Consider the following 13421-nt stretch of genomic DNA (forward strand, 5'->3'; position numbering starts at 1 on the left):
ATTTGAAGGAATGAAGTTATTTCAGGATATTTGTTTTTCCCATTGCTTTGCTTTGTTTTGTTTGGAAATGTTTTTTTATTTGATAAATAAAGTAATTTTAAAATAAAAAAAGATTAGTCAAATAACTCCTTAGGTTTGTTTTAACTGGAAAGTTTGTTGTAATACCCAAAAAGTCTTCAGAATCATTAATCAAATAAAATAATTTTTGTTCTGGGTTGTTTAAGAAGTTTGTTCTTAGCTAAATTCAGAGGTTGAGTAGTTGAGAATTTTAACTTGATGATTGCAAAAAGGAATATATTTATAGCCCATTAGGTAGGCTCTTCAGGTCTTCTGATCTGGTACCTTCATAGGCAAGGAAAAAGGTAAGCTCCAAACAAGTTTAAAATAATATAATGAAATTAAGTCAAGACTGCATTAAAATGTACATTTCATTAACTAAAAACTTACTGATTTCTAGCTTCCTTCTGAATTTCCCAAGACATTATTTTGACTGATCAAAATACTAGGAACTATCTGATAAACTGGACTCTGTCGTAGAGTAATTTTTCAAAGCTGTAAGTCCTCTCATTTTCACACCTGAGAACCATCCTGGAGTGATTCAATGTTCTAAATTTTATTTATTGCTTCATTAGATGGATTTTAATGACCATCTAATGAATGACCTGTTGACCCAAGGTAACACATCATTGCTGCTTTATTCTGAATGAGCTGGCTCTTAGGCAATTCTGCTATCAGGTTTTATTTTATAAGTAAGAAAGACTAGAAACAATTTCCCAAATCCTATTCCACTGCTTTAGCAGAATTTTGTCCTTGGTTATGTAGTATCAAGACCACTTAACATATGTGGTTATCCTGGAAAAACAGTTCTACCAGTCTTGTGAACTCCAGCCTGTTTTGCAATGAAATAATCACATTAATTGTATTTCAACCCACCAACTAGATGTGCGGATTAAACAGTATGACAAAATATATGACCAATTTTATATTGACATACATTTTTTTCATGTTAGATTCAAAATCATAGTAATTGCTATTTTTATAGTTAATTTTTATCAGACTTTTTAAAAAATAATAAGTGAACCAGAATATTGTGATTAAGAGAGGTTTTCTGTTCCTGACTTTGCTATTTTACCAACAGTTCATTTTAATTTTTATGTTTCTAGATGTTGAAATTTGTACTCCTGTAAAAGAAAGAAGATGTTTTCAGCATTCAAATTTTGTGCAATAGACTATTTATATGAGGTAGAATTCTACTGGCTCACTACTTTATTACTAAGAATTTTATATAAAAAAATGTTATCTGCATACAGTATATGATAATTTTGCAGCAACTTAAAGAGTCTGGTTACTTTGAGATTCATTTAAAATTACTTCCAACTTCTAATAAACCTTAAAATGCCACTTTTAGAAAGAAGTGAGTTTGACTTCACAATGTGATTTGAAGCTATCAGCAGAAAAAAATTAAAACTCTTGGCAAGTTTGGGGTGCTTTTATTTACAATCTTGGGTAATTTTTCTTGAAAGGAGTGGGGGAAAAAGAAATTCCAGCTATCTTTATGATAATACTAACAGCAGGCTTTGAGTACTTACTAGGGTTAAAACTTTGGTATTTTGATGGATTATATCATTCAATCATCAAAACTATTCCATGAAGTAGATACCTATTATTATTCCAGTTTTACAGATTAGGAAACTGAGGTCCAGAAGTTAGATAGGTTGTTTAAATGTTACAGCCAAGATTCAAACCCAGGAAAATTAAGAAACTATTTGGAGTAGTGGTAGTAGAGTTCAACTCCTCAGGAGTTCATTGTTCTTATGATCTTCATTGACAAGTCAAATTTTGCTTTTCTTCATAACCTTGTCTCCATCTACCAGGAAAAAAATTCTCCAATATAACTAAAATTGTGTTACATTTTATAAGAAATAAGAAAGACATACAGCATCTTCAGGTTTTATTTTCTCAGTTATGAGGAAAGCAAATGTATTTTTATAGATATGCATGGTAGGGAAGCAGATGTCATCTTGACACAAACATACTTACAAATATATTGATCACTTGCAAAATTAGTCTACACTTAAACACCCTCAAACTTTTATCTTTGGCCATGGTATCTTATTTTCTTGCTGATTGTCAGGTGTACACACCCTATGATGCAATACAAATTTGTTACTTGTCAATGGAAAATCTTCCAAATGAAGCAGGATTTTGTAAAGTCCTTGAAAACAGTGTTGAAGAAATACTTAAATCACAGGCAAAATTATTATCAAATGAAAATCTTGCAAAATTAGATGTTTTTCAAATATTTTCTAAAAATATCTTCCTTATATTTAAAGGTGAAGTAATATATTATGCATATTGTCACATAATATAGTTTGTGAGGAAATTATGACAAAAAGCAATTATAATTATAAGCTAAATTTTGCTAGATGTAAACTTAATTTTCATAAATTTTCATTTCATTTTTTAAGATAAAGTGTTAATCACACTTCTGTCCTATTTACTATGAATATGGTTATGAAATATCAAGACCACTTAACATATGTGGTTATCCTGGAAAAACAGTTCTACCAGTCTTGTGAACTCCAGCCTGTTTTGCAACGAAATAATCACATTAATTGTATTTCAAACCACCGACTAGATGTTGTGTGGATTAAACAATATGACAAAATATATGACCAATTTTAGTCCTCATATTCTGTAAATTGACTTTAAGTGATCTTTTCTCTGTGCCATTTATTCTTGGATAATGAGGACTTCTTATTTAACTGCTTGTAACACCTTTGGCAAACAAAACTTCTGGGGAATGATGTAATAAACTATCATTTGCCCAAATACATCAGAATAATGAATTCTGTGGGAAACTGAGAGTCACTGGGGAAGACTTCATAAAATAGATATTGTTTGACATGGACCTTGAAAGATGACTAGGATTTTGATAGGTAGCAAAGAATAATGGGACATTTTCAGAGGTACCCCGTGGACCATGGTATTGATGAGGGAATGACCACTGAATGTTAAAGGGGTTAGGAAGGATACTAGCCTATTTAAAGAGTGTTCACGAATGATGGGAATAAAGTTGGAAGGAAAAGCAGGGATAAGTTATAGAGAACTTTGACCAATTTAGAAGCTTACTTAACCAATTTAACATGCCTTTTAAAGAAACAGTTTTCATTATTAGATATATTTTTAAATTAAAAACAGTTTCTGGTTGTAACAAGTGAAATACTGCAAAGATATAGAAAGCAAAAGTTAAGATATCCACATATACACTGTTAAATCAAAAAGCACATTACTTAATAGTATATGAATGGTGTGTGATCCTTTTTTTTCCTTTTCTTTTTTTTTGTCAAACACACATACACACATTTTTGCCTGATTTAGAAAAAAATACATCAAACTAGTACTGATAATCTCTAGGGATTATCAGAGATCTTGGTTTATTGGGAACCTTGACTTTATCAATTATATAGTTATGGATTATTTGATATTTTATAATGAGCATGTATTGCCTTTAAAGAAAGGAAATACAGATTTAAAAAATAGATAATTCTGATATTCTGAATATTGATAAATAGATTTTTATTAAAAATATTGATAAAAATAGATTTTATAATCTTACTTTCTTACATAGAACATAGTTAGAAAGAAGTTTCACAGAGACACTTTATTACTTCGATTTCCTTCATATTTATATCAAGATGAAAATTTTCATGCAGGAGTTACTGATGATAAATTTCGGAAGCCATGGACAAGAGGTATATTTTGGTTTTATTTCTCAGAAATCTGTTTTAAAAGTTATTCCACAGTGTAGTATAGTAAATTATTTTTAAAATGCAATGATTTCTCGTTAAATAAAACTTGTATTTATTCATATCAAAATTCCAAGGAATTTATAGGTTAATACTTTAATTGCAGAATTTAGGTGGCAAAGTTAGGAATTGGAAAGATACACTAAAATTTGAATAGAACAAATAAAAGATATGTAGATGATGAAGTCTAAATATTAAAACACTGTAAACATTTATTGCATTATAATAGGATTTTGGCCTTGACTGTTGAGGAGCTACTTTAAATTGTAATGATACTCTGAATGTAAAATTATTTTTAAATATATATATGCCATATATCATTTTTTTTTTTGCTTTTATCAAAAAGAAGAGAGCCTTCTTAGAGGAGTCAAGTCAGTTAAAAACATTTATTTAGCATATATTGTGTGCTGGGGTCTGTTATAGGTGCTGAGGTCATAGCTATTAATAAGAAATAGAAATGGGTTTTCAGACTGGTAAGTGGAATGCAGCAGTAAACAATTAAATATGTAAGCTAATACCTGGTATTAATAAATGTATAGAGAAGATACAATAGGGTAATATGATATATAATTCAGGAGTGGGGAGTACTGTTTCCTATGAAGCTTATGGAAATGCTTCTGTGAAGAGGTAGACATTCAAATTGAGACTAGAATGATGAGAAGGAAACTACCATGAAAAGATTTGGGGAGAAAGCCTCTCAAGCAAGGGCAAATTTCTTGACTCAGGAATGAACTCAATGTGTATGAGGACCATAAAATTAGGCCATTGGTGTGGGATGATGAAAAGGGGAGATCAGAGAAGTAAGCAATTGCTGAATGATAGAAGGCCTTGTAGACCGTAGTATGGAGTTTGTTTATTTATTTATTTTTATTATGACTGATGTCGAAATGATTGGTCAATTTTAGCAATAGGTAACAAAATCTGATTTATGGTTTAGAAAAACCATTCTAGTTTTCTGGAGAATAGAAGGGATGGTGGTTGGGAGGCAAGAGTAGAGGTAGGGGGATCAATCAGGAAACCATTGTAATGGTCTGGAATCTAATCAATTAATCTAAACTTGAGAAAAAAATTTGATGGTGCCTTGGAATAGGCTCATAGTAATGGAGATGTGAGAGTGACTAAAATTGGGATAATTTTAGAAGTCCAGCAGTGAGGGGGTTAAAAAAAAAAGAGGAATAAAGAATGTCTCCTAGGGTTTTGACATGAGCAACTAGGTGGATAGCAGTGCCATTTCCTGAGACAGAGAAAAGCTCATGGGGAAGCCAATTTGTGGCAAGGATCGATAATTCTGCTTTGGCCAGATTAAAATTACTATTAAGCATCTAAATGCTTAATATTAAGGAACCCATTGGCTTATTAATCTGGAGCACAGCTGGAGTTTCAAATCAGAGTTGTAAGTATATACATTGTACTTAAAGTCATGGAACTGGATGATGTCATTGAGCTCATGAGTATAGACCAGAAAACCTAGGATAAAGTCCTGAAACATTCCAACAGTGAAAGGTCTAATAGAGAAGAAGGAACACCTAAGACAAATGAGGTAGGAAAACCAGATGAGTGTGGTGGTAGAAGTCTAAAGAAGTCTAAAGTGTTTGAAGAAGGATGAAGTAGTCAAATGCCTTAGCTCCTGTTAGAAGGTCAAGTAAGATCAGATCAAGACCATTAACTTGACTAAATAAAGGTCACTGAAGACCTTGATATAAGACCTTGATAAAACCTTGATTAGTGTTTGTCGGTAAGAAAATGGGAAGTAAGGAAGTGAGATGTTGAATATAGACAACTCTTTTGAGGAATTTTGCTGTGAAGGAAAGCAGAAGAATGAGGTGCTAAATGAATGGAGAAGTAGGGTAAAGAGAGTTTGGGGTTTTTTAGCTGTGTTTTTTTTAAAGATGTGTGATAAGGAGAGAGAATGTAAAATGCTTGTTTGCCAGTGGAAATGATGTTGGTGGAAAGAGAGAAAACAATGATGCAGGAAAGAAAGAATCATTTAGGAATAAAAGGGGATAGGATTGAGAGCACAACTGGAGGAGTTGGTATTAGCTAGGAGCCAGGATAGCTCTTCCACTTCTATAGACAGAAGTCAGGGTTTCTAAGTACTCATGCCAATAGGTTGGTAGAATTGGTGGTGGAAGATGAAATAGTTTCTCTCTGTTTATTCAATTTGAAGGCAAGGCCACAAACTGAGAGTGGGTAAAGGAATGGGAATGGAAGAGTTGAGGGGAGAATATGCAAAATCATTGTCATAAAGAGTGAAACAGTCAATTTCATTAAGAAGATATCCTAGTATCCTCTATCAGTGTTGGGTACCCATCTTAGACTTATGGTCACAATTTGAAATGAGTTCATTCAGCTTGATTGAGTGAGTTTTTTACCCCAAAATTCTCAACTATTCTAGTGTACATATACAAATCTGATGGTAGGGGTTTTCCTAAATTAGTACAATGGAAAGAGGTGACACTGGCTGTGAAGCCTAAGCTGCATGAGAAAGGAAGTGAGGACGTAAGGGAGGATGGTTAATATTGTGAAAATGGAAGGGTGAGTAGGATTGATGTTCTCCATGAGGTTGGAAATAAGATAAAGAATAGCTTTCATCCAACTGCTTCTGTAAAAGAACAGAAGGAAGAAAAGTTTATTGTTTTTTCCTATTTCTTTTATTCTTTTTAAAATAATAACAATAACAGCCAAAATTTAATGGGTGTTTACAATATGTCATACACTTTTCTAAGCAGTTTAATCTTTACAACAATTCTGTAAAATGTTACTATTATTATTCCTAATTTATACATAAGGAAACTGAGGTACAAAGAGGTTAAGAGATTAACTCAAGGTCATGAAGTTAGTAAGTGGCAGTACAAGGATTAAATCTAGGCAGTGTGACTCCAGAACCTGTACTTTTAACTGCTAAACTTTCATATTTTTTTTTAATGAGGCACAGACTCAGATGCTAAGTGATTTATTTGTTCAAGGTAACAAAACTAGTGAAGGCAACATTGGTGGTAGAATATAGGTCCTCTGACTTTTAACTCAGTTGCTTATTCCCTGACACTAATACGACCTTCAACTCTCTCCTTAAGGAACCAAAGGTCTAATTTGAGAGACAAGCTATAGGTACATACAGTTTTTAAATAGCATTATAAGACTCTGTATGATTAAGTACCAGAGTGAATGCTATAACATTATGGACTTTCAAAGGGAATATATCAGAGCTGAAATGATTAAGAAAGGCTTTGTGAGGTATAACATGAGTGGTTGAACAGGACCATCCGGGAGGGTAGTGCCATATTGAAAGAGAGGTTGCAAAAATGAGGGTGTTATGTTCAAGTGATATTGTTCTGACTGTAAGTAGATTTTTTCTGTTAATAATGAATGAGCTATTAAATATTTGGAATCAGGTATCACTTTGAAAAAAATTGTTTGTGAACAAATAAAGATAATGCCATAATGTAAAAGCTGAATGGTTGGCTTCCTGGTATTAAGTACAAAATACAATTCTAGAGGCTAATATTTACCATTCTTTTTCTAGTCTCAGTTGTTTCTGTTTGGGGAATGACAGATAACTCAGTTTTGGACCAGTGGAAAGCAAGTCTCTTCGTGGAGGATTTCCTTGAAAAGTATGTGTCTTTAACCTCAAATTTTCCCTTTACATGTAGAAGGTGATAAAGAATAAGTTCTCCAGATTCATGGACAGTGAAAATGCCTTCCTTTATTTCCTCTCAGATTGTCTTCTTTAATCTGACAAAAAAAGCCCCAATCTGAACTCTAAAGGAGAGATTAGTAGAAGTGATTTATATGCTTTTTTTAATCCTTCCCTCATTTATCATATCTTGACTGTTCTCTATGCATTTGTGTCCCAAAGGCCTGCAGAAATAAAGCAAATATTATTGTTTTTAACCAATAATTAAACTTTCTGTAGAATGTGTCAATAGAAAGTCCTTTTTATTAAAATCAGACTTATTTCCTATTGTGTAAATACAGTCTTAAGACTATTTTCTAATGTATGTTACCAAAAATATTATTCATTATAGTAAAGTCATTCATTAAATATTTATTAAGTATCTCCTGTGTGCTGGAAACAGGATACAAAAAAAGAATAAGGCACAGTCTCTACCCTCAAAGAACTCAAGCAAACAGAGAGTAAATAAATTAATAATTGTAATACAATGTGGAAAGTACAATGACAGAGATAGGTACACAGAGCATAATATGATGAAGAACATCTGACCCATTCGACATTGTTAATGTCAAAACTTCAGTGCAAATGCAGATCCTTACTTTGTTGCTTCAGTTTATGCATAAAGTGCTGATCAGACCCAGAAAAGAATTTAGTTATTCTTCACATTTTCAAGTTTTAGTAATTTAAGTTTTCCTTAGTTTCTCTTGAAAGAAACAAATAGCTGTTTAAATTTATCCACATTCTGAATACTGAGAAGCTCAATATACCATTTCTACCATCTATGAATTTAAAAGTCAGGTTAGGAAGATAATATATAAACATAGGAAAAGTTTAACAATATTAGAATTAAATAATAATAGAAGATGATCAACAAAATGTTTGTCACAAGGTATAAGGCCAGCACAAAGTATCTGTCACATGACTAAACTCCGAGGAGTAAGGAAACAGAATGGAATAGTAAAAAGAGCTCTGCACTATGAATGAAAAGATGTAAGATTTCAAGTCTTGACCTTGCTACTAACTACTTGACTAGTCATTTTATCTCTCTGCTTCTCATTTTCTTCAACTGTATACTGAATAATGGATCAGTGCTTCTCAAACTTTAATGTACGTATGAATCCCCTGAAGGTCTTGTTAAAAATGCAGATTCTGATTGAGTAGATCTGTGATAGGGCCTGAGATTCTGCATTTCTAATATGCCCCTCTATGTTTCTGATGCTGCTGGCCAAGGACCTACTTTGAGTAGTAGATCTCTTTTAGCTTTGTGAGTTGGAGTGGTATGGCTGTGAATTCATAAGCAGGAGAGATCAGCATTAGAAAGTAGTAGTAATTGAGCTTGAGCTGTGCATTGAAGGAGAAACTGACTCCAAGGAAAACATTTCAGGCTGAGGAAACAACAGATCTCAAGGCTTGGAAGCAGGAATAATCAATGACTAAGCAATGAAGGCAGTGATTAGGCTAGTTTGGCTCATATGAAGGATTCATATATGAAAATAATGGGAGGCCCTGAGGGAATGAAGACTTGGTATCATATCTGATCTTCCATTCATTTTGCAGTACCAAGATATTCTCCATGGCAAATAAGGTAAAACCTGTGGCACCACCCAGACTAAAAGTGAAATTTCTCAGCCTCCCCTGTAGCCCAGCATAGCCATGTGACTAAATTCTCCCCAGTGGGAATAAGCAGAAAGCGATTTCTGGGGCACATCCTTAAAGGAAAGAAGCATGTTCTTCTTCACTTTTTTCTTTTCTGTTGCTGGAATCCTGATGTAATGTCTGGCTCAAGCAGTCATCTTGGATTATACTAATAAGAACTAAATCTAAGTTTGGCAGAGTAGAGGTAAAAGGAGACTCAGCCCCTGACAAATTGTAGATCTGCCTTACCAGCCATGAATAGCTGACCTCAAAATTTTATGTGGTATGTCATGACTAATTTTGTTCTCTTCTCATGCAGTAAAATTTAATTCTAATTAATTCAGGAGTCAATAGAGTTTTGTTACCCAGTGGAACTTTATAATAAATATTCTGAACATTAGCTCTTCCTAGATTTCCTAAATTTTGCTTTTATGCTCTTCCTCACATTTCTTTGTTTCTTGTTCCTTTTGCTATTTCTTAATATTGATTTGAAGGCCTCAAGTCTTACTTTTGCTAAGTTACTGGTATACTGTGATTTAACATGTATAAGCATTTTCTGCTGTGTTCCTAAAAGACCATATGTTCTACAAAATCACATGCTAAAAATAACAAGGCATACAGGAAAAAAGGTTTATAGTCAAAGTTATGAAACTTTGCAACAGAGCACTAGCATAACTAATAACTATTCTAATAAAAAAAAAAAAAAACCAACCAGCAGAGTGTAAAAGACATCTTAAATACCTGTTAGATATTGTAATAAATATAAGACTTTACAAAGAAAACTGAAGATATCTTGATAGATAGACTACAAGGTGGAGTTGAAGCTATTGAGTTATGGAGACAAGGGCAAAATACAAAAAGATCAGAGAAAACCATGCAATAAGTTTGCTTCTCTAAGTCTAACTCTTAGCACACCTCTGGCTGTTATTTGATGTCCTAATATCATGTTTTATTTTATTCATAACAGTTATTCAACAGTTGATATAATGTATATTGATTTATCTATTTTTCTTTTAGCAGGAAAGCTCCATGAAGGCATGGACTTTATTTCATTTGCCACTCCAATCTCAGTGCCCAGAATAATGTTAGCACATTGTAGACAGTCAATAAATATATTTTGAGTGAAGGAATTAATGTATGAGTGGATGAACTTACCCAAAAAGAATGCTATGGAAAGAAAGCAAAGACAATCTAAACCAGAAACCTGGGAAACACTAGTATCTACAGGTTAGGCATAGGAGGAGGCACCGGTGAAAAGAGAATGTACAACAAACTTAAAGTTCCAACAATAGGGAACTGTTTGAATAAGTTATGATTTGCCAGTACAATGGGATTTTATTCATTTATTCAAAAATTATATGAATGTGCATTGATTGACATGAAACATGCTTCATTGCTTAGCAGGAAAGAACAGATTACAGAATACTATGTACATAAACCCATTTTTGTTTTTTTATTATTCAAGAACAATTGAGAAATTCACATAATTTTTATATTTATCTCTGGAGTGGTGGAGCTAAGGGTGATATTCCTCTATTTTTGTCTGTTGGTATTTGATAATTTTTCTAAAATGGACACATATTATTTGTTAATAAAAATGTTTTAGAGTAGGACATACATAAATCAGTAATTTTGTAATGTCACAGGAAAACAATTACTGGAATGATGATCCTGATTAATTGTGAATTTGAGGAAATTGTTCCAAGTTCAAACCCAAACTCCCAAACTGAAGTAGAAGAAGCCAGCTTATACACCCAAAAGGACTATAATGAAGGCTTTACACTTGTCAGCTGTTTAGAAAAGTGTCCAGTATTTCAAGCACAGAACCAAGGTAAAGCATTTGTTATTTCCATTGTTATAAGATATTTCTTACTCATGTATAGATTTTTCACTTCAGTGAGTTTATTTAATTGTACTTAAATTTTTTTAAATTTTATTAAAGATATTCACTTGTAAATTAAAATTCTAAGCTTTGCAACATTGGAGAAATATTTACTCTTTTATATTAATCCCCTTTTTTGTACATTAGTTGGTTTTTGGAGTCTAAGTTCGCTGGCCCTCATTATACCCTATAGAAATTTTATCTTAATGTTCTCCCACCATAATGCTACAATGATATTAGCATCTATGGACAGGTCTGATAACACAGGAATCCAGTGTAACGTTAAATTACTAGATTATGAAATGATGGTTGTATTTTATTTTTTCAAAATATGCTAAAGATTTTCAATCTTATCTAATTTATGTTTAGCCATAATTCAAAGTAGAGATAGATAGTATTAGGCCAGGAGATTCTCCCAGTTTTACAAACTTACTGGAATGATGATTAAAAGTATTTTTTTTCCAAATTTATATTACAAATCTCTCATCGCAGAGGGTGCTGAATTCTTTCAACCATATAAAACCTTTTTGCAAACAACCTTTCTTCTGTGTATTACAGCCTAGTCCCTTTTTAAATTACAAAACTTAAGGCTTTATTATATAATTGCTGCTACCATTTAAAAAGTGCTGTACCTAAAGCATGAAAAATAATTTGTTCTTTTACTATTTTTCTATAGATACATAAATTGTGAGTACGATTTTTAGTGTTAGAAAGTAGGTGTGATGATATATATCAACAAATAAATTTCTCTCAGTTTGAGAGAGATGGTATGAAAGACTAAACTTCAGAATGTGGTATAGTAGAGTCTGCATTTGAAGTCAGAAGATTTGAATTGTCAGGCCAGCTATACTCTTAAAAAGTGGTACAGTTTTTGGAAAATCATTAAAATTTTTCTGTTTTTTTAATTTTCTTCTCTAGTTTCTTTTAATTTCTTGTAAAAATTTTTATTGGGGTCAAATAATATATATGTATATGTAAAATGGTGGTTTATAAAATGTAACAGGCTACACAAACACAGCTATTATTATTAGTGTGGCAAACTAGAAACTATTGAAAAATTTCATAATACCATTTGTCAACTAGAATCAGAGACTGTTTGAACTGTCTTCCTACTTTACTATTACTATTTACTGAAAGAAAGTATGCTTAGATTTCCCAAATATGTATCAATTGTCCTTATCCTATATTTCCTCAAGGGTCCTATGTCATTAGCCATTACTTTATAAATTTAGATTTGTAATTTCATTTGGTTTCCTTGCAGTTATGTTGATTGCTGCAAAATTTGTGGATACCTTGATCTCACTGTGAAATCAAAAGGAGTATATTATACTTTGAAATTCAAGTATAACTATGAATTTTTATAACTTAGGAATATTAAAAAATTACAAAAAAACTCAAAATACATGTTTCTTTAGTACATAAAAAAACTATAGGTGATTTCCTTTTATTGTTTGTTGGTTGTTATTATAGAAAAATTACCGATAATTTATTTTTTTATTATTTGTTAATAAATGTACCCAGTTTCTTGAATCTCCATCCAGATATCCTGGGAACATATAAACAAATTTAAATATTTTTTTCTTTTCACAGTCCATGGTTCAATTTAGGGTTCACTGCCTATACTGTGCAGTTTTCATGGATCGTCCCTTTTTAAATATTTAGTCTAATACCATATACACAACCTAAAATATCCTTCGCAACCACATTCAAATATATAATGCAGTACTATTAATTACATTTAAAATGTCATGATACTATCACTACCATCCATAAAATTTTCCGTTGTCCCAGACAGAAACTCTGTACATTTTAAGTCTTAACTCCCTGTTCCCTACCCTACCCTGTCCCCTGATAACCTGTATTCTAGATTCTGGCTCTATGAGTTTGCTTATTCTAATTATTTCTTATCAGTGAGATCATACAATATGTTTTTTTAATACAATTTTATTAAGATATATTCACACACCATATAATCCATCCAAAGTATACAATCACAGTATCATCATATAGCTGTGCATTCATCACCACAGTCAATTTTAGAACATTTTCAGTTCTCTGAAATAAAGAGAAAAATAAAAGAAAGAACAATGAAACCAACCCATACCTCTTATCCCCAACCCCCCTATTATTTATATACATTTTTGGTCATTATTTTAGTACTCATCTGCCCATACACTGGGTTAAGGGAGTGTCAGTGACCCAGTTTTCATTATCACATGGTCACATGATACAAGCTGTATAGTTAGTTATACAGTTATCATCAAGAATCAAGTCTAATGGATTACCATTCAACAGATTCAGGTATTTCCTTCTATCTATTCTAATACACTAGAAACTAAAAAAGAAAATCTATATGATGCACAGATTGACCTCTCCACTCTATCTGAGGTCTGTCAGTCACTGAAACTTTATTTTGTTTCAT

The 13421-nt window shown here is 32.2% G+C and overlaps 1 protein-coding gene across 1 annotated transcript in view; it reads left to right on the forward strand.

Moving 5' to 3' along the window:
• Positions 1-1197: 1197 nt before the first annotated feature.
• The window catches only part of SHOC1 (shortage in chiasmata 1), a 115581-nt gene continuing 103357 nt past the window's right edge, over positions 1198-13421 (forward strand). Inside the window, 4 exon segments of the mRNA XM_037797427.1 lie at positions 1198-1242; positions 3632-3755; positions 7333-7420; positions 10764-10948. Of these exon segments, the coding sequence (XP_037653355.1) occupies positions 1198-1242; positions 3632-3755; positions 7333-7420; positions 10764-10948 (442 nt within the window).

Source organism: Choloepus didactylus, chromosome 10, assembly GCF_015220235.1.
Source record: "Choloepus didactylus isolate mChoDid1 chromosome 10, mChoDid1.pri, whole genome shotgun sequence".
NCBI classification, from domain to species: Eukaryota; Metazoa; Chordata; class Mammalia; order Pilosa; family Megalonychidae; genus Choloepus; species Choloepus didactylus.